Genomic DNA, 23,003 nt, shown 5'->3' with positions numbered 1-23,003 from the left:
TTATCCCAGGACGTCAAGAAACATCTATGTTGGTGGACAGATCCCAACCTCTTTGCGAAGGGACTGTCTCTTCAATCCCAGACCCCCAACTGGTGTTGTTCTCTGACGCGTCGGACATGGGGTGGGGGGCAACTCTGGGAACCAGCGAAGTGTCAGGTACCTGGGTGGGGGACCAGGTGTAGCCATGGCACATCAACAGAAAGGAGTTGATGGCTGTGGTTGGCTCTGAAGGCTTTCGAGCCCAAAGTCTGAAGATCGGTAGTGCAAGTCAACGCGGACAACACTACAGCTCTGGCATATATCAGGAAACAGGGGGGGACGCATTCCTTCTCCCTGTACGAGACAGCAAGAGACCTTCTTCTGTGGGCAGAAGAAAGAGGAATCAAGCTTCTCACCAGGTTCGTGCAGGGAGAAAAGGAATGTAAGAGCAGATCTCCTCAGCAGGAAAGATCAGGTCCTTCCCACAGAGTGGACCCTTCATCTGGATGTATGCCAGAGCCTGTGGAAGTTTGGGGGCAGGCCACACATAGACCTCTTTGCCACGTCAAAGAACAAGAGGCGGATCCTTACTGCTCTCCGATATCGGATCCAGAGGCATTAGCAATAGATGCTCTTCTTCTACTGAGCGGACTCGACGTCTACGCGTTTCCCCCCTTCAAGATCCTGGGGCTAACCATCAAGAAGTTCGTAGAGTCCGATTCAACGAGAATGACCTTAATCGCTCCCTTTTGGCCGGCCCAAGAATGGTTCACAGAGGTACTGGAATGGTTGGTGGACCTTCCAAGATCTCTCCCGCTAAGGAGCGATCTACTCAGACAACCCCACTTCGACAGGTACCACAAAAATCTCCTCGCTCTCAGTCTGACTGGCTTCAGACTGTCCAAAGTTTGGTCAGAGCGAAAGGCTTTTCAGCAACAGCTGCTAAAGCAATCGCAAGAGCGAGGAGACCTTCCACCTTGCGTGTATACCAGTCAAAGTGGGATGTCTTCAGACGTTGGTGCACAAGAGGAAGAACATTTCCTCTTCCAGTACCTCTGTGACCCAAATTGCGGATTTCCTTATTCCTCCTCAAAGAAGAATGTCATCTTTTTGCTGTGTCAACTATTAAGGGATACCGCAGTATGCTGGCGGCGGTATTTCGGCATAGAGGCTTAAATATATCCGATGATAAGGACCTGCATGATCTTATTAGATCATTTGAAACCATTAAGCGTCCTCATGTAGTACCGAAACTGGAATTCTAGACGTAGTTCTACAATTCCTTGGATCGTCTAAGATTCGAACCTCCTGGCTTAGCCTCTTTCAAGGATCTGACGAAGAAGGCTATCTTCCTTTTGGCCCTAGCTACAGCTAAGAGAGTGAGTGAGCTCCAAGCTATTGAGGGCAATGTAGGGTTTAAGGAAGATTCTATGGTGTATTCGTTTCTTCCAAGTTTCCTTGCAAAGAATGAAAACCCATCACGCCCTTGGCCCAGGAGAGCTTTGAAGTTCGTAGTTTATCTTTTCTAGTAGGGGAAGAGCCTGAAAGAACTTTTTTGCCCTTTGAGAATTATGAAGTATTTCCTTAAGAGGAAGGAACAACTTAAGGCTAATCAAGATGTGCTTTGGTGCTCAGTAAAGGACCCCACTCGGCCCATGTCGAAGAATGCTCTTTCCTTTTTTCTTGAGAAAAAAAAGCCTTATTACAGAGGCACATGTTGCCTGTAAGGTAAGAACATTTTAGACTACTGAAAGTGAAAGCTCACGAGGTGAGAGCCATTGCAACTTCGCTTGCATTCCTCCCCTGTTCCCTCTAGTACTTCCTATGGCTATACCGGGAGGGACGAGGTGAATAGGAGGGATGCTGCAGAGTGCTCTCCATAGGATTCAGCGTCGAGGGACCACGTTACTTGAGGGACCTTAGGGTCCTACCGGACGTACATCCACGTCGTTGAGGAAGGATCTTATGTCAAACTGGAGACTATGTCTCCATGGCTTTTTCTGTCCTTTGGACAGATTTCAATTTGCAGAACCCATACAGATTTCAAATCGCAGTCCCCTATGGGTTCTTGCTTTTTGGAAGCCTCGATTGTATACTCTATTGAATTGTACTCTCATTCCAGTCTTAAATGCTTGCATGTAGGACTGGTTTTTATGCCCGTTCCTCCTAGATTTCTATGGGAGTTGAGGAGGGGCCCCACCCCAATGATTGTTTGATGAAATTCGGGGGTCTCGCCGAGCGCTTAAAATTCTTTGGAATTTCTAGCACTCTCCGAGTGTTTTGGTCTTCTACGATCTGCAAACACATGGGCAAGATGAGAATTCCAGATAATTATTAGTACAATAACCGGGAATTTCACTGAATGCTCGAATTCCTTGGAATTTCTGGCATTCTCAGTGTTATGTTTTTTCTGTAATTTCCAAACACTCGGGCGAGACAGTCATTCCTGGTAATTTTAATTACGAAAATCGGGAGTCTCACTAAGCCATTAAATTTCTTGGAATTTCTAGCATTCGCAGGGTGATTTGGTTTTCTGAGATTTCCAAACACTCGGGCAACGGGTATTCCCAATGATCATTACAATAATCGGGAGTCTCGCCAAGCACCTGGATCTCTTGGTTTTGTTGGTGCTCACCGAGTGCTCGGCTTCATCATATTGCCGAGTATCAAGGCGAGAAAAGGCTCACCTAATTATTGTCATACAAGAGTCGGGTTTATCTAGCAGAGCGTGTGAATTCTTACGAATTCTAATGCTCGCCAAATGCTCACTATTACAAGTGCTTGGATGGTGAGGCGAGTCTTTACCAGTACAGATGAGTCTGCTCCTCAGTCTGGTTTGTAGTTATGTAGAGCTTGGAACTGCATGCAACACTTTCTGGGTGAATGGTCAAGTACCATCCTTGTGTATTGGACCTTAAGGGGGCCGGCCGGCTAATGCCCTTTTTTAAGGACAGGACTTTGATATTCATACCACTTAATAAGGTGACTTGGGACATCTCCAAACCGCATATGATTTTTGCCTCTGACCTTCGGTTTTGTGACGCCAGGGCGATTTATCCCGAAAATAACCATTTTTCAAAATTAAGACCTGGGATTACTACCATATATAGACCTGATGTAGACCTCCAATTGAATGGAGAGTTTTTTTCTAAAAGTCATTTTTTTGCAAGATATGAATTTTTCAATATGGTAAAAAAATAAACCCTATAAATCAGGAGAAAAAAAATTATAAAAAAAATACGAAACAAAAATTGGAAAAAAGGACTCTATTTGATTGTTTTATAATGTCTTTCTGAGTTTATACCAAATTCCAATGTTATAGCTTTAAAACTAAGTGAGAAGATAGATTTTGAAGGTCAATAAGTATAGTTTTGAGATACGGGCGTTCAAAGTTTTCCTTCGTGTTTCTATAAAGACAATGTTAATAAATAATGAATATTATGAATGTATATTTCTATTTTGTGTATTAATAAACCAAAACTATTTTATTTATCATAATTTAATCATAAATGATGATCCCTTTGCTCATATATCGCAGCCTGGGGCACTGCTTGAGGCAAGATGGGGCACTCCTTCCTACGCAATTCTCTCTCTCCCCTTCACTAACTCGGCTTATTACAGCGAATTTTCTTCTTCTGTATGTTAGCGAGATGTTTTCCTTGTATTTTCCTCTTTGGCATGATGAAATTCTTGCCCGAAACAAAGATAAACAAACGTAAATGCAAGAGAATGTCAAGAGGTGAAACTCAAAGGCGTACTCTTTTTTTTTACACAGACAATTTAATAAATCATGATTATTATGAATTTCATATTCCATTTTGGGTTTTAAAAAACCAAAACTTTGTTATTTATCATAATTGAAGATCTCTTTGCTCAAAGATCGTCGTAACCTTGGGCACAGTGTGACGTGTGCTGTCAAGCAAGACGGGGGCGTTACTAAGCAACCCTCCCCTCTCTCTTCACTAACTACGCATATATTATGATATTCTGTAATAATACTTGAGCGATTTTTCTTCGTCTGTATGTTAGCGAGATGTTTTCCTTGTCTTTTCCTCATTGGCATGATGAAATTCTTGCCGAAACATACATAAACATACGTAAAAGCAGGCGTATGTCAGAGGTGAAATGGAACGTGTAGACTACTCGAAGTCTGTGATCGCACTAAATCAGGACTGGACTTGGCTTGGCCTGAAGTCTCCTTCTCGACTCGGGGAATGTCTACAGATGCCATTTCTCCCAATTTCTTTGACAATAATTATCAAAATTTATGATAATAGAGGAAATATTGCATTTTCTTGTACGGATCAATGTTTTAGGCTTATTGAGTTACGTTAACTAATTACCCTGTAACTTCGAAAGTAAGAGGAATTTTGACGAAATATTTCGTATACGTATTCTCAATTGCCATATGAAGCTCCATGAATTTTTTCATGACTTTGCATTTTTCACCCCATACCTCCATATATAGGGGTTCCGGCCGGCCCCCTTAAGGTCCGAACATGTAGGACACCAGACACACAATCCCTCCTGTTCCTCTTCTTGGAGCTTCTGCCTCGAAGGAGAATAGTTAATTGGGAAGAAGTGATAGTTCTTCGCTGACAATTACCACTCATAATTATGTAGTGGTGATCGGCTCAGCTTGCTCGGCTCGGCTCGACCAGACAGCTCGACCTGCCGATCTGATTGCTCGGCTCTAACGAACGAACTCTCTGCTCTTGATCGGTGCGATTCCTTGTCATGACATAGCGCCCTCCTTTCTCGTGTTGCAGCGGTCATTGTCTTTCATTTTTGCCATCTGATGCCTCCTAACTCGAAGTCTCGCTTGAAGACTTCTAACCTGGAACCTGGATGTTATCCACAAATATGGTGTCTTGGGGAACCCCAGGAGTTCAAACCCAGGTTTGTTCTCCTGTCTCTGGTTCCAAGGGTGGTGCTCATGGAACCAGGGCTGCGTCAAGTATACTCGTGTACGGGTGTGTCTGAGTGTACAACCCCCAACGGGGGGTCGTATATCAACAGTTAATGATAGATAGTCTTCTCTCCATCACGATAGTGGCACAGGATGAGAGAAGGGACCGAGCCGCGCTGGTGGCTCAAACCCATCTGTGAAAGCCAGAAATGGCTATTCTTCAGGTGCCAAGATCGATGTCACTGTCCCCAGGGACAAGGCATCTGGAGGAGATAGGAGGTCCTCTGTGTAGTCCTCTTCATGAGGTTCAATCATGGAGAAGATAGATGCATAGCAAGACGTGGCAAGTTCTCACCAGCTTTTACTGCATTTAACTCTGGTCAATCTTCGCTCGTGTTTGTGCGAATGAAACTGTTGTAGGAATGAATGATTTGTTTAACAGAGTGAGAACAGTGCAAGTTCAGGGAAGAGTGGGCAAGGACAGTCAATCCCCCTCTCTTTTTTTTTTTCCCCTCTACTTCCTGGTTATACGAGAATGAACAAGGAAACAAGAAAAATTCTGTGGAGTCTACTCCTCGGAATTTGAACCCGAGAGACTATGTTTTTGATTCAATCTTAGGATCTTACCAAACATATGTCAGTCCGTTCAGGATGGATAGCACCGAGAGGTTTGAATGCCTTTCCAGTGCTACTGTTTTGGGAACAACCAGTTTGGCCTGAACTAGTTGTCTTTGATATCCTGTTATCACTGTAGAAGTCTCCCTTCAGGAAAACTTCACCTTCGGTCTCTTCATTAGAGTGAAGATCTGCTTCCAGTCCTTATTCTTGTCTCTCGAATGAAGAAGAATTAGGCTGGAGTGCAATTTACAGGAACCTACAAATATACTAGTATATTTCTCTTGTGACATGCTTCTGTTATCAGTTGCAATGTCCAAGTAATAGGCGCATACCTGGAAGTTAACTCTCTGGTATGTTACCGAGACGAATAATACCTCTTAATTAACATGGAACTCAGGACAGCCTTTCGGGCTTCCCAAGAGTTACTGGTTTTTATTTTTATATAACTAGTAGTATTGTTTCCGAACAACACCACAGCATTTGCATTATCACCAAACAAGAGGGTTTTCTTCCCTCCATTTCGGTTAAAATGCAGATGCTCGAGTGTATTTTTTTTCGCGCTCAATGGTTCTAGCCGAACACATTCCTTCATGGAATGCTCTACCAGGCAACTCAGGATGATAACAAGTTGAGCGAGCGGTGTATGGCTCTGCCTCAGTACTGCTTGTTTTTCAAGATTCTTTTCAATTTGGTATTGTTTCTCCTCTGTCGAATCTCTGCCCAGCAATCACAGACTTGGGTCTCTGATTGGCTGGAATTCTCGCTTACATGTACTATGCCCATATCTCCTGCACCGCATTTACCATTGTGAGAATTTTCAGACAGAGATATATCTCACTAGACTCGTTATCATCTATCTGTTTACACCACGGTATAACAGAAGTCTGTACCCTGGTCTTCCGCTTCATCGCACCTGCCCTATCGGCCGCTGCGATGATGCAGAATGATATTCTTCAGACAATTTGAGTTTGTCTTCTAATATACATTTCCTGATTCGCAAGGTGTTCAATTATTTTTTTTTTTTTTTCACCCCAAATTGTAAATGAATAATGGAAGACTTCGCCTGTTCCCCACTCTGCTTCCAAAGTAAATAGAAATGTCCTCCCTGATCCAACCCATGAGAAGCAGTTCTTCAGGCAGTACAATCCCTGTGTTTTCATTACTGAAATACGCTGCACTTTCATTGCAAACTCCGACTTTCTCGCTGAGCAGCAATGAAATTGCGGATTAGCTTTTTTAGTCCTCTGTAAAACAACAGGGATTAAAACCATCTTCACTGGTTGGTGTCATCGATGGGACTTTTTCTGTGATCAGAATCTTGAGAGTTTACTTCTCTCGATTTAACTGTGAAGACGTAGGTCCACATTCACCTTAGGCATTCACTAGTAATATAGTATTGTTTCTCCTTAGTTGAGATTTAACTACTGATGAGAAACTTGTGTCTTGCCATCACAGGGACCTTGGTCTCTAGAAGGCAATTGACTATTGTCTGATGTGCATCTGCCTTGTGAGAAACATCATCTTGTCTCTCAACATTGGTGGCAAACAAGATAGACTTGTATGACGATTTGTATGGTTATTCTCAGCATAACCCTTCAAAAGGCGGGTGTCATGTTGTGACTACGTCTCGAATGCGTGGCAGTGCAGTCAGTCGGCATCTGTTGACGAGTCTGAGTCCCTCTTCACCACTTGCTAGTACTAGTCGAGTGAAGGCTCACGATGTGTGCGGAATGAGCACATCTCTTGCCTTCAGGAAGAACCTTTCTGTAACCCAGGTAATGGAAGCCAGCACATGGTCTCGCCCTTCCACCTTCACCAGGTTCTACTTTCAAGACTGTACCCACAGCTACCTCGACACTGCTGATCTTGGTCCTGCGGTAGCTGCTCAGCAAGTGGTGTAGCTGCCTCCGTGCCCTCAGAGGTCGTAAGTATCAAATCAAGGATCGAGGTTCTGTATCAGGCTGAGGCTAATGTGAGAGTTTGACTGGCCTATTGTCTCTTCACCTTTCCCCCTTACTTGGGGCCACAGCATCGAAACCCATTCTCTGGCAATGATTTCGATACATGGTAAGCATTCCATGTCCGACTAGTGGTTTTTCTGTAGACACACAGAAGTCAGTCTCCACACTCCTTTCCAAGGGGGAGTGTGCTGTAACCCAACAAACCCGTTATGATTATATAGCCTGATTTTGGTTGCCAGAGAGAGTTCTACACTCACGCCTTTTATATCCAGGCCATCAGGTCACATTTACCATGGCTCAAATGCTATTAAATATAACATTTTTGAAAGTAAAATTTATTTTTCCCTAACCATACAAACCTGGAGTCCTTTACTTGTATGGTCCCGCCAAACACCCACCCCCTTGATACCAGGGGTCATCATCAAAGTCCTAGCTGTAATCAAAGTGACTACTCAGTGAGCTGGTGGGAGGGCGGTGCTTCCCCACCGCCGGGCAGGGCCGGTAATTAACTACCTTGGTATAAAAGAATGTATTAGCCAGTAGTTTCAGCTGAGCTGCAATCTATCCTAAGTAAAGGACTCGAGGTTTGTATGGTTAGGGAAAAATACATTTTACTTTCAAAAATGTTAATTTTAGTAGCATTTGTGTTTCGACCGGCTTATCTCTTAGGGATAATTGCCAATTGGTGATGTAGTTGTTCGGTAGTTCCAAAATAGAACCATCGGAAGACTGTTTGGTTTGTTAGTGTTTGCTTCACAATATTTTGTACATATTTAACTGTGAATATGTACAAGCAGTCCCTGCTTATTGGCAATTTATGGTGCCATAACGCGCCGAGTTTCAGTTATCGGCGCCAGGGAAGTTTTCGTTATTGGTGCCTTAATAGAGTTATGGCACCATAACATACCTAACAGAGGTGCCATTAACTGTTTATCACACCATAAGCCCCATAAATTGCTGAGTCTGTTAATGGCGGTTTTCGCTTATCAGCATCCCGCCGAGAACAGAACTCCCTCTGATAACCGGGAACTAACTGTAATTGCTTAGTTACTTTGATTATGTCAGACTCTAGCTCAACTAGTCTTCAGTATTGCAGCAAAGGCTGGAATACCAGGTTAACTAAACCCTCTTACAGTGCTCATACCATTTGCACTTCTTGCAGAGTTGGGATGAGAAGGCTTGGAAGAATTTAAGATCTCAAGATCTCATCTTGCTAAGCTAGAAAGAGATAGGAAGAGGAAAGCGGCCGCTAGAGCTATGAGTAAGGTTTTCGGTAGTAAAGGTAGTAACTCGACTCCAAAAACGGCAAGTTTGGATTTACCTATTGTTACCGCTCCCATTTCTTATGTGTCTTGCATACCGAGTTCCCCTGCTCCCTCACCTGGATCTCCAGCTTAGAGAACAAGATTGACCAGTAGCCTGGCCTTGTGGTAAGTATATAGTGACACAACTTGGAGAATCAGTGCACTTATTAATTAATAAATTTAGTGATAAAAGTGCCAGTGAAGTGATTGTGGAGGAGGTGGCAATCCGTCCCGCTGACTCTCCTAGGCAAAGGCCTTTGCCAAACTCCCTTGAACCAGGGAAGAGGTATATTGGAGGCCCAAGGCAGGTTGGTGGGGTCTGCCCACGGGTAGTCACCCCTCAGTCGAGCCTGTAGCGTCTCAGATGTTCACCATCTCTCCTTAAGCCCAGGAGCGCCCAGCCCAGATTAGAGGTACCAGTAGCATTTTTCAAAGGAGTCTCACCCTTCGAAGAGACATTCCTCTTTGGAGCAGTCTCCAGTTCCCTGCAAAAGTCCTGAAGAGCTTTTAAGGAGCCCACAAGTTTCTTACAGCTTTTGGGATAGGCCTCTTCAGATCAGCTGTCTGCAGAATACCATTATTTGGCACCCAGACATTGCTTATCATTGTCGAAGCACCCAATGACGCCAAAGTGCCCAGTAGTGTCTTAGCACCAATTTGCGCCAACTTCTTGTTCATTCTGCAAGTGCTCAGAAGCGCCCAAGTGCCCTTTGCTCTGGAGCTCAGTTCCAACTGTCCACTCAGTGCCTGTTCTTTCTTTTCAGGTTCCTTCAGCTACAGATGATGATGTTGATCCTTCATTTGAACCTATTCAAATTCAACTTAAGAATATTTTGAAGAAGATTGAACTCAAAATAAGCCATCGTCGGCATATGGACCCCTTTTGAAGTTTTTTGGAGGCATTCCCAGAATTCTTTACTCTTGCAGCTCTTTGACGCCCCAGTCTACATTCCTAATGAATAACCCTTCAAATTACTCTCGTTCCCGAAGATGGTACTCTCTTCGTCGGTCCAGGAAGGTTGTAGAGGATGTGGACCTTTGGCTTTCAGAGAAGGTTAAGGTAAGTAAATCGTTTCTTGGGAATGGCTGCCTCCTCCCAGGGGAACTTCATGGGGATGATAGACTCAGCGTGCAGGTTTGCCTTTGCTGCAGCTAAGGTGATGTTTTCTGGCACAAAGATAGATCACCTGTTCAAGTATATTTTCAGAGATTGATAACCTGTTCAAGAATATTTTCAAGACTCTTTAGGTGCTAAGCTTCCTTGATTGGTCAATGGGAGCCTTAGCTAAGAAGATACAAGGTTTTCCCCTTACTCTTAGAGGATTGCTCTTCAGATTGGCTCAGCATTATTTATTGTACTGATAGAGCTATTAGAGATGCCTCTCAGGAATTGGCCTTCCTTTTTGCCATGGGGATTTTGAAGAACAGGGAGCTCTGGTGTTCTTTCACCTCTAAGAGTGTTACTTCCTCTTAGAGGTCAGCTCTGCTTTTCTCCCCACTGGACTGCTTACACCTTTTTCCTCAAGGAGTAGTGAATTAAATCACCTAAGAACTACAGAAAAAATCTACCCAAGACCTTTAGGCTCGTACACAAGACGACCAGGGGCTGGTCTACTTTTCCTTCTGGATCGACTTCACCCTTGCAGACACAGCCCTTTTGAGGAAGAAAGCAGAGGTCTCAGTCTAGATTACAAGGTAATATCCATTTTTTCTCCCAAGCAGTTGAAAAGTCCTCTTCAAAGCCTGCATCAAAGAAGTGAAGAAGCAGTCTTTCATGTGCCCATGAGTGCCAGACTCCAGCTCTTTTGGGAGAACTGGAGAAGCAGAGCGCAGAACCTTGGATTGTAGAAGTGTTAAGAGAAGGGTACTCGATACCATTCAAAGAAAAGCCACCTCTGATTCACATTAACCACTTACTCTGCAGGATCAGAGAAGTTTTGAGCCCATGCAGAGGAAGTCTTATCATTACCAAAGAAAGGGGAAATAGAACAGATAGAGGATGTCACGTTGAGAGGGTTCTACAATTGGTTGTTTGTAGTCCCAAAGTCCACAGGAGGATGGAGACCAGTTCTCAATGTGAGCACTTTGAAGTTTTCATTGAGAATAGATTCAAGATGGAAATGGACCAGTCAGTTCATGGGTCCATGGTCAAATCGTATAAAATGGGTCGAGATAATCTTCCATATTCATTGTCTTGCACAGCAAGCTTCCGTAAACACCATGGAGAGTTCCCCGCGGCGTGTCCTTCGTCCTGAAGAACGCGAAATGGCATACAACGTGTACCAGTTTTTTAAATGGGAAAAAGAAAATGGAAATTCCAAGTTTGGAATCAATCAAGCAGTCAAACATGCCGCAGATGCAATGAAGATATCAAAAACTACTTTGCATCAGATTTGTAAGGAAGCTAAAGAACCGGAAGAAGAATTTGGCTAAAAAAAATAGTAACGAAGGAAGCAATTTAGAGGGACAGTACCAAATTAAAGGATTATATACATTGACCATTCAAATTTGGGTTAACGAGGGAATTAAACTACACTTTCTCTTTCTCTTAGTCTGCCCATAGATTAAATAGGTCAAACCAGGTGTGGATTAAAATGGTCAGAAGGATCTGGCAACGTCGCAAATGGGCTCGGGGTCCGCTCGTATATTGGTTTGACTTTAGCCCTGTTTTCGGACTACACAAGGCTCTTTCCCACTTTTCCAGAGCTGCTCAGACAGCCCCACTTCAGGAGGTTCTACCAAAACCTGTCTACTCTAGCCCCCGACATGGTTTCGACTGTTGTCAAACTCCTTCAATCAAAGGGATTTTCAAAGTCAGCATCTCAAGCTATTGCCAGTAGCAGATGACAGTCATCGAACAGTCTATTAGGCAGTGGTCCATCTTTAGACTTTGGTGCAGAAGAAATAATCTCTCATCTAAGATGTTTTGATGCAAATAGCAGACGCAGAAGAAATAATCTCTCATCTAAGATGTTTTGATGCAAATAGCAGACTTCCTCCTGTATCTAAGATCATCAAGGGATCTTTTGTCATCAACCATTACGGGTTATAGCTCAATGCTTAGCTCCATCTTTCATCACAGAAGCCTGAACTTTACTTCAAATCAAGACTTCTCCAAACCCAAGACAGAGTAGACTGTTTCTTGGAGTTTCGAAGTAGTTCTCAAATGCATCTCAGGGCCACAATTCAAACCTCATTGCCCAGCCTCCCTGAGAGACTTAACCAAGAAGCCTCTGTTCCTTATGGCTCTCGCAACAGTTATGAGGGACAGCAAACTCCATGCCTGGACGAAAGAGTGGGTTTCTCGCAGGGTGATGCGATGTGCTCTCTAATATTGGGATTTCTTGCTAAGCATGAATTACCCTCGAAACCATGGCCTTTATGGTAAAGAATATGACAGATATATTAGGCCCAGAAGAAGAAAGATACCTTTGTCCTGTGAGAGCTCTTAGATATTATCTCCACAAGACTGAGAAGTTCAGGGATCCGACAAGCAACTTATGGTGTTCAGTGAAGAACCCCTCCAGACCTCTCTCAAAGAATGCTATCTCGTTCTTCTTAAGAGATCTTATATCTTAGAATCCCATTCACAGATTGGAGAGGATTCTTTTCTTTCCCTCAAGGTAAAGGCTCATGAGGTAAGAGCAGTGGCCACCTTGTTAGCCTTCAAGCATAATTTGTCCCTGTCTTCAATCCTTCAAACAACTTACTGGATGTGTAAGTCTGGTTTTGCAGTGCACTACTTATGAGACATTGAAACTGCATGTGACAACTGGAAAATCTTAGGACCCTTGTCAGTAGTGGGCATGATAGTGGGGGAGGAAGGATAGGGAACATATATTCCTCCTGAGTACAGATCCTGAAAGGTTTTGTTTATTCCAGGAGTCTACCTGTTTTTAATTGAGATGATGGATTTCAAAAATTTATTGGTGCATGTAAGGTGACCTGGCATTGTAGTTGGATCTTGGTTCCTGGTGCTGAGCCCTGGGAAGGGGGCTAATTTTCAAGCTTTGTAACTTGTTGGAAGTATTAAGGTTGCATAGCTCTTGTCAAAACTTTCTCATATAATGGAATACTTCTCCACTGAAACGTTCTCATGTCAGTAGAGGTGTTTCACAGCCATACCAATACACCACTATGGGTTGAGAGGGGCACTCATTAGACAGTATCTACTTGCAGTAGCTCTCTCTCTAGGTAAGGAACAACAAGCATTTATTGATGCTATCATGATCTATACACCAATGATACTTTTAAATAGTATATTATACACCTATATTAGGTCCATAAATCCCCCATCATCTATCAATGTGGGATTCAGCGATGTAATTATGTACTGGGTATTATATACGTACAGTATCTTTATAATAAAATTGAGATTTATTTGTACTTACCCAATAATTACAAGTAGAGGCTGCCCTTCCCCCTCACATGGACATTTTAGGGAAACAAATTGAGGTCTCTTCATGAAGTTGTTCCTCTCATTCCCAGAAAGTGGGGCGAGCCTAGTACCTACTTGACAGAACAAGAGTATTATCGCAAATTGTGAAAATTCAAGCGGCTGAAAAACCAAAGCGATGTCATTACCGGGCAAGTACAAATAAAACTTAATTTTACTATAAAAATATAATTTTTACACTTTGGCCTTAGAATTATTTCTCTTGATGATTGAAAATAGTATTTCTTAATACGTACTGCATCTACATACTGTATAATTAATGTAATTGTTTCTTATGACTTAAACTTTTTTTCAGGATGAACAGAGAGCTTTTAACACAAGGAGCTGAAGGACGGGTCTTTACCACTTCATGGCTTGGGCAGTCAGTAATTGTTAAGCAGAGGTTTCCAAAAACATATCGTCATCCAGATTTAGATGCACAGATCACTCGTGAGCGTATAAAGGCAGAAGCTCGGGCTTTAGTTAGATGCCGAAGCTTTGGAATAAGAACTCCAGCTGTTTATGATGTGGATTTTACCACAAATGAGATAGTGTTGGAAGAAATTAATGATTCAGTGACAATCAGAAATTTTATTTATGATGCAGTTAACAAGCTACAGTCTATGAACAGTCCAGTTTTTATGAACTTAGCTGAAAAAATTGGAAAAACTCTTGCAAAACTGCATGCTAATAATATTATTCATGGGGATTTGACAACATCAAATATGTTACTGGTTCCTCCATATGATACATCCGATATTATCCTTATTGATTTTGGACTGAGCTCAGTCGATGAGCGTCCAGAAGATAAAGCTGTAGACTTGTATGTTCTAGAACGAGCAGTTTTAAGTACTCATCCCAATACAGAATTGTTTGTTCAGCAGCTTTTGTCAGTCTATAAAACAGCTGGTGGAAAAGTAGCAGCAGAAGTTATTAATCGTTTGGATGAAGTGCGGATGCGAGGCAGAAAGAAACTCTGTTTTGGATAATAGTATGACTGTATTCAGTGATTCCTTGTTTATTCCCAAATAAATGTTCTTTGTAATTGAAGTTTGTTCTAGATTCCAACCCAGGCATGTAATGTATAATATTACTGAAGCAGATTAATGGTATTTGATAATAAAGATTTTGAGAAACTTTGTAATTATGCATTATAAATGCCTCATTGTGAGGTATATGTTCTTACAGGAATACAAGCCATTGCCTTTTATGCAGGATTATCCTTCAGTGCAAGCTGAAATCAGCCATTGGAACTTCAGTCACCAGCAAGTGAGGATGTCTTGCTATGTCTTCTGTATCAGTCTTTCCCCACCAATATTGTTCCTTCTGTAGGGATACAACCTGCTGGCCTCATCTTCCCATGTGGTGAGTGCATGAATTGGTTCCCTTTGCAGTTATTGTCTGACCCCTATGCATGCCTTACCACAGCCTACCATTGCTATGTCAGCTGCTCTAGGAATAACAATGTCTACTGAGTAGATGTGGTTGGCCTTCAGTATTCTGGGGAGACAATCTTTTGCTTTATTTCTGGACCACATAGCCTTCCCTCCACGTACATGATTGTGGGTTATCCAGCAGCTCTCACAAGAGAGGCTATTCTCTCAGGACTGCAAAGGAGCTATCAGGATAGTTCCAAATATCTTGGTCTGGCAAGCTCTTCTGTCTCTACAGTGAAAGACTATGATGTGCCTTAACCAAGTCATGTCTTCAGACTATAGGAGATGGATTGCTCATGAGGAATTTTGAACATTCTTGTATTTCTCAGGAGCTTGACTTTTGGAGTGGTATGCAATTCTTGCTCCCCACATGTTAACTCAGGCACTCTGAGACGTTTGTTCATCTTAAGTGTGTGCGCCAGATGATCATCATATGCACATCAACTTTTTGAAGGGCAAGCAGCACTGCTAGTCCTGCAGCTCCAAGACTATTTGACAAGTCATTTTGTATTGTTAAGCAACATCTCCATAGTAACTAATCCCAACAAGCAGGGAGAAAGGATTCCTCCCTTCACCCCCTGTCAGTAGGCAAAGCATGCACACTAGTGGACAGATTCACATGCAGTTGAGCTGTTCTCCAGATACATTCCTTGATTGACAAATATTTTTGATAGACCAACTCCGTTATCAGGGTTATGTAATGGAGACTAGTAGTCTACAGTTTTATGGGGGATGGCTGTTCTAGCTCCCAAAATCACTGGTGATTGACCTGGTCACCAAGTAACAGGGAGTTTCCAGTTCCATTCTTCAGTACCATACCCCCCATTTGTCTCATTAAGTATTGATGGCAAGAGTCTCAGCCTTCCCATCTAATATTTAGAGATGGAACTCTGTTCATTTAATCCTGAGTTTGTAGCAAAAACTCGGGTATCATTTGATGAAGTAGGAGAGCCTTTGTTTTCTCACTCTGGGACCTTTTTGTGGTCCAGGCAAGATGCTACTATGCTAGGTATGAGCCAAGTACTATGTTTGTTTGTTTGTATTGTAAGCAAACCAAGTATGCCGCTCAATAGGACCCTGCTTATGTCAAGAGTATCAGCGCCGCTGGCTAGTACCAGTGAATAGAGGTAGGTGGTGTTTGAGCACCTCCCTTTTTTTCTGGCTTTCTGATGTTTCAGACAAGCTTATGACACTTGAGAAGTAGTAAGTCATACTGGAGAAACTTTTTATTAATTTTTTGTAACATGGGTGATGAGGCTATCTGCAGCAATAATCTTTACCTTAACATACTTAGGGACCACTCACAGGTACCTATGGTAGCTGTTCAGCTGGTTGGGTAAACACCCTGATTCCTTAAGGTCCTCAAAGAACCTAAAGGCCTGTCCACACGAGCGGGCCTGATTGGCGTGCTCCGGGGTTGACAGGCAAATTCTGGCGGGCTTACCCATGAATGTTGTCCACACGGGTGAGGCAATGGAGAGGTGGGCGTGCCCAACGATGCCAGTAGTGTGTTCAGTGCGTTACGATAAACATGGTGCCTACCACAAAGAAGATATTATTTAGCATGATATTGCTTTGTGTGTGATGAAAAAGAAGAGAATATGGTGCAAAGAATGGCTCAGTAAAAGAAATGTACAGTGGTACCTCGAAATACGAAAGGCTCAACTTACGAAAAACTCGAGATACGAAAGCAAATACGAAAAATTTTACAGCTCTACCATATGAAAAGTTTTCAAGATACGAAAGGTTGTTGCTGTAAAGTCCCGAGATTCACCCGGACCACCGAGAACAATTTTAAAACTTCCGCGCCGCCAGCTGAGTAAACTCGCCACCATCCTCCCGCTCTCCCATTGGTTCCTGATGCTAGTCACCCCATAAGATCCTGCTCTCCTATTGGTCAGCATCTACCCCTTGTGCTTTAAGTATTCTATTGGTAAAAGGATGCTGTAAATTGAAAAACTTATTCATGCAACACATTTAATAAAAAAAACATTAGGTAAAGATAGAATAAAGAATAGAAATGAATGGTTATTACGTATACCGTTTGGTAGTTTCAGTAGTTGAAGAGAGATAATGAAAATTTATGGCTTACTGTGTAAAGTGATTGCTTGGCGATCGTTCGATACTCGTAAGTCCTGGATGTAAACAGAAGTTTGGAAGCTTTTTTTTGTTTGTTTATTATAGTTAATGGTTACTTAATAATTATTTTAAATGAGTACATGCAATACATTTAATAAAAAAAATTGTGAATTAGATATCATAAAATATAAAATAAATCAGACTGCCAGCAAATACCTACTTTTTAGAATTTTTCTTCTGTTTTGATATTACATTACGTATAGCTGTCAGTAACTCGGTATCTCCATTAGGTAAAGATAGAATAAAGAATAGAAATGAATGGTTATTATACTGTTTGGTAGTTTCATTAGTTGAAGAGAGATACTAATGAAAATTTATGGCTTACTGTGTCCTAGGAAAAGTGATTGCTTGGCGTTGGTTCGGTACTCGTAAGACAGTAAGAGCTGAATGTAAACAATCGATTGGAAGGTTTTTGTTTGTTTGTTTGTGTATTATAGTTAATGATTAATTAATAATTATTTGAAATTAGTACATACTGATTATTTATACATTTTATTGGCATATTCTAAGCTTTTAGCTTCTTAGGTTTAGATGTCAGAATCATAGACTAGGCTACAGTAGCAACTGCTAACATAGGCTAGGCTTATTGCTAAGAGACATATGCTAAAGTCATAAAATATGCAGTAAAAATGGGGTTGAACATTACATACAGTTGAATATTCCTCAAGTATGTACAGTATTTTGCCTTTTTGGAGTCATATTTCTTCCGTCGGATCGGCGTCGTAACCCTAGAACATGTTTTAGGCCTGGAAATATAATTTACTGAGGTGTTTTTGGAGGGCTTGGAACGGATTAGCCATTTTACATGTAAAATATGGTCCAAGATACGAAAACCTCATGATACGAAGGGTGCCTCGGAACGGACTAATTTCGTATCTCGTGGTACTACTGTATAGGGTTAACGTATGTCTGCCAAGGTCGAAGCTCAAGCTGTCGGGCACCACCATGGTGATTTTGCTACAAGACCCATCGGACAATTTTACAGTATGCCCATTAGAGGGGCGATCCACCGATCAGGCCCGGTCGTGTGGACAGGCCTTAAGGCTGGGGGCCAAGTTGGGATGTAGAGGCATCACTGCACTTCAGGCATTACTTGCGGTTCTTTGCAGTGGCCACTCGGCTGCTAGCTGGAACTCCTTTCATTCCTTTTATATTGTGACTACTATTTGGTCATAAGTGCTTAGATGTGACTCCTGTTAGTCTTCCTTGTAATGAGAGAGAGGGGGAGGGGATGGTAGAGCCTCATTCTGATTCCAAGATATAGCTTTATCCAACTTGTACAGCCCTTGTAGAAGTAGCATGTGTTCTATGGTAATTTCTTTGCTCCAGCTGGGCTTGTTTGTATGGTGTTTTTACATTGCATGGAACCAGTGGTTATTCAGCAATGGGACCAATGGCTTTGCACGACTTCCAAACCACGTTGAAAGTCAACTTCTGTCACCAGAAGTACACATCTCTTACCTCAATGGAATGCCAGAGAATTGAACTTGCGGCCACCAAGGTGGCACGCCAACACCATACTGACCACACCAATGAGGCGCTTGTGAACCAGGTGGTTGAGGTGCTGTTGGGGGTGCATCCTCATTCACCGACTCTAGCACTTGCTTTTCTTTTAGCCACAGTTGAAAAAAGGTGTGCTCTGCTTTTCCTTGCTAACTGGTGGTTGAGAACTTGAATTTTTAAGAAAAGTACTATTTTTCATTGCCTTTTTTTTTTTGGTATTGTCACATTGTTGCCATGTTTTTTTTTCTCATAAGTATAAAAATCCATTCACCTATTATCTGTGGGAACATAGATACCCTTGTGGGCAATTTGTTACCTGCACCAATTTCCCCATTTCTAGTAATATTTTCAGTAAGGGAGTTTTCCTGTTATTGACTTCTACTTGTTAGAAATATAGTATGAGATTCTAAGGGGATACAGCAGATTCTGAAGATTGGTTTGCCTCAGCAACTGTCATTCTCTCTTATTAATATACTAATAATATTTAGGTATGTTCCAGGTGTCCATAAGGCTTCATCATTTATATTACTACCTGCAAAATTAGCCTACCAAGGATTAAGTAGTCTATCTCTCACAGACTTCCTGGTTAACCTGACGGGTCATTGGAAGGGGATCTACCTCTTGCAGTAGTCCTTCCTGTGGGGATTCCTCCAAACAGGTGTGACTGAAGTCATCAGTTTCTGCCTTGACCAGTCCTACGGTGCTAACTCTATGGGTGAAGAGGCAAGATGTCCACTCGTATCATTATGAGAGCAATAAACATCTAAACAAAACCCCTGCAGGGGCCATCTTCCAAAATTCAGGCCATAGTGTGTAAGGGTGGTTGAAAAGCGGATCGAGATGTATGCAAGGCAGTAAGTTGCTTGTTAATCCCAGTGGTTTTCCTGTATTAAAAAAAAAAACAAAAGTAGCCAGGCAATGCAATGTCTTGGGGACCCACATGAAGGTGTCTATGAATATTTCTTCAAACTTCGGACTGGGTAAACTGGTAATTAAGACAAAAAAATTCTTTCACCAGTTCTTTTCCAAAACTGGATAGACAAATTAAATTCATGTAGCCATTACCATATGAAGAACCGAGTCAGATTTATTAGCACTGGAGAAAAATGTTTAAATTTGACAATGTTATTTCTTCAACTTGGAACAATGAATATCTACAAAAATATTAATTTCAAGTTGTTTGTTTGTTTGTATGGTGTTTTTGCGTTGCATGGAACCAGTGGTTATTCAGCAACGGGACCAACGGCTTTATGCGATTTCCGAACCACGTCAAGAGTGAACTTCTATCACCATAAATATACATCTCTCACTCCTCAATGGAATGGCCGAGAATCGAACCTGCGACCACGGAGGTGGGACGCACACACCATACCAACCACACCACCGAGGCGCTTTTAAATTAAAGTTGTTTTGCCTGGTCCTTTTGAAAATTTAGCACATTGCACAATGGCTAGATCATGGCTATAGTTGCATTGCACTTTTTACGGAAAATTAAGTACAGAATCAAAGGCATTCACTTTAGACTGAATCAGTTTTTTATACTATGATAATGCTCATCCTTACATATGGCTTCCAGCCAACCACTTGGAAAGGCTAGCTGCTTTGTACAATAACATGTTGAATGGTCAGGTTCCTTGAATTGCACAAGGTAGTTTTGCTATTGTACTTGTATTTTCCTTATAGTACAAGTGAAAAAGTTTATTGAAGATTAATCCTGATGGCCTGTTCACACTAGCGTTCATGCCCATAGGGTACTTCCAGCTGTTTATAATTTCCCTCTTCTGAAGCAGTATTACCAGACTCCTCATTCCGACTACATACTCTGTCGGTCAGCATAATCAAACGGGTTATGGGAACAATTTGCCTGTCGGGCAGTACCTGCTAGTGTAGACAGGGCCTGAGTAACAGCAAATCAATGGGCTTGGTTTGTGAGTGCATTTACTTCTCGACACTTGATGAATTTCTAAAGATTAGCTTGCAAAATGGGATTGTCATTATTTCTATGGTAAATTCACATCAACCATTCATTTGATGTCTAGGCCAGTCCCTTACAATGCTCCTGATTGGCTGTTGATAAGCCAATCACACGGCTGGAAACTCACTCTCTCGAGAGTTCACATGGGTAGGATCTATATCCCACCTCTCCTGAGGGATACGTCTTTCAGGAGAGGTGGAACATACATCCTGCCTATGTGAACTCTCTCTCGAGAGAGTTTCCAGCCGTGATAGGCTTATCAACAGCTAATCAGGAGTCGTAAGGAAGTGGCCTAGACATCAAATGCACGGTTGATATGAATCTACTATAGCATTTGGACCTTATTCTTTTCTTGAGCATTTATCTCCAAAAACATTGCTTACTAGTTTTCTATATGATCCTTAACTAAAACTGCACCAGTTCTGATAGTGATTTATCATTCAATTCAGTTTAAATCCAATATATAGCAAGCTGTATTCTCCAAACAGGGGTGAAAAAATAAAAAATAAAAATGACTGACATCATATTTACAAGGTTCACTTACATGTATGTACATAACTTTTAAATTTTGAGACTAATAGACTACCTGATTTTGTTAATTTTTTGCATTTGATAATATATAACAGATCACAAAATATCACAATGTTTATTACAAACATTCAGGTAATAAATTGTACTCTCCAAAAATTACATTCCTAAACCCACCAGGTCAAATAAAATTTCAGCCAATATAAAATTATAATGATATTAGTACTTACATCTAATACCAATAAATATAGCAAGGCACAAAATTATATTTACACATGTCTTTCAATATGAAAAGTTAATGTATGAGGAGTAACAATTAGCATATCAAGTTACAGCGAGCAGTACTAAACTGTGTATACTGCATAGTCATGCTTAATTATTATTACATGAGGAAAACTTTTGTATAAAAAAAAAGAAAAAAAAACCCACATGTAAGCTCAATACATAAACCCTTTTTTAGATATGAAAAATATGAGCAGTACTAAACTGTGTATACTGCATAGTCATGCTTAATTATTATTACATAGGAGGAAAAACTTTTGTATAAAAAAAAAAGAAAAAAAAAAAAAAACCCACATGTAAGCTCAATACATAAACCCTTTTTTAGATATGAAAAATATGATTATTATTCTTCAGAAAATTTGAACCATCCATGTCTTCAATCAATAAACATTTTTGGCTATTATATTAACTGTTAAAACTACATGCCAATCATTAGCAACATTTTTACTCCTTACAACCTCACCTTTGCATAAGGTATGTGCAAAAAGAACAAAAAGACTCAACTTAAAAGAATTATATTTAAGCCATAATGATGTATTCTTCATAGGGCAAGGAACAATATATGAATGAATGAATGAATGAGAGAGAGAGAGATGCACATTCTCCATACTGTAAATGGTAAATAAAGAAAAATTATGGAGAGAGAGAGAGAGATTGCATTACATAGGCACCCTATGAAGACAACAAATGGTGGGGTGAAGAACACTGTCCTTCCCATTCAGTGGAAATGGCCTGATTTCCCTTGAATCTTTTTGACATCCATTTTGATGATTGCCCCTAAAAGGTTGACCTTTGGCTCATGGAGTAAATAAAAAAGGAAAATGTTATCACCCAAGTTACAATTACTGTAATAAATTTTCTCATACTTAATACTCCTATAGCCACAATAGAAATATATTCAAAAAATCAAATAATCTTTCATAAATATTAATAAAATGCTCTGTTCATAAGCTTATTTACAAATCTTGGTCCGAATGAAGAAATGATTCCAATTCAACATATACGATCTTACTTTGGCCAAAAAGAATGGTTATATCTTTGGGGAAAAAATAAAATCTCGGCATTAAAATTAATCCTTCGGGCTGGCCTAAACTTAAAACTAAAAATTATAATTATTTTAGAGATAGCGGGGGGGGGGGGGGGGGGGGGGGGGGGGGGGGGGGGGGGGGGGGGGGGGGGGGGAAAATGGGGGGGGAGGGGGGGGGGGGGGGGGGGGGTGGGGGGGGGGGGGGGGGGGGGGGGGGTGGGGGGGGGGGGGGGATGAGAGAATCTTTTAAATAATTCATTTTGTATAGTGGAATAAAACCTTTAATACATATAAAGAAAATGGATTTCATAGTCATCTATATCGAGCATACTTTAAATGTCTTAAGCCAACCTGAAGCACCACTTCAATTTCATTTCATCCATGAGCAACTTTCAGAGGCATACAATCCTTAACATAACCAGCAGACAAAATAATTGCATCCAAAATACTCTGGAGTACAAGGCACACCAGTGTCAATCCTCTCAAAACTGCACTGCTTGTGAAAGCAAGAATGAATGAACTTGTACAAGAAGGTATACCTCCCACAAAGAAAATATGCCAACACAACTCTGTATATAATGAATATTCACCTGATATCAAACACTTGGCAAAGAAATGTTCATCCCTGTACGAGATCACAATATGATACTGTACAATATCATTCTTTAAAACTAACGCCTCTACCGTTACAAAAAGTAAACTATTTACACAGCGCATAAGAATGCCTCGTCAACAATGCATGTAACCGGCAACAGTCTTAGCACCTTAAGAGCTTAAATAAAGCTCACAGGTTAAAACATGAGATCAAGTAAAATGGGTTAAAACCTTTGATAATATACTTGAGGAATACTGTATGTTCATAAAATGAGAATTAACTTGTGAAAGATAACACATTACCTTGAAAGTC

The 23,003-nt window shown here is 41.3% G+C and overlaps 1 protein-coding gene across 1 annotated transcript; it reads left to right on the top strand.

Moving 5' to 3' along the window:
* The first annotated feature begins 13,492 nt into the window (after positions 1-13,492).
* Positions 13,493-14,251, top strand: LOC135212691 (EKC/KEOPS complex subunit TP53RK-like). The gene has a single exon (XM_064246369.1). The coding sequence runs from the start codon at positions 13,524-13,526 to the stop codon at positions 14,193-14,195; it is 672 nt and encodes a 223-aa protein (XP_064102439.1). The 5' UTR covers positions 13,493-13,523; the 3' UTR covers positions 14,196-14,251.
* Positions 14,252-23,003: the final 8,752 nt, after the last annotated feature.

Source organism: Macrobrachium nipponense, chromosome 41 (assembly GCF_015104395.2).
Source record: "Macrobrachium nipponense isolate FS-2020 chromosome 41, ASM1510439v2, whole genome shotgun sequence".
In the NCBI taxonomy this organism is placed as follows: Eukaryota; Metazoa; Arthropoda; class Malacostraca; order Decapoda; family Palaemonidae; genus Macrobrachium; species Macrobrachium nipponense.
The sequence above is the reverse complement of the archived record's forward strand: the minus strand, read 5'-3'. Positions and strand labels throughout refer to the sequence as shown.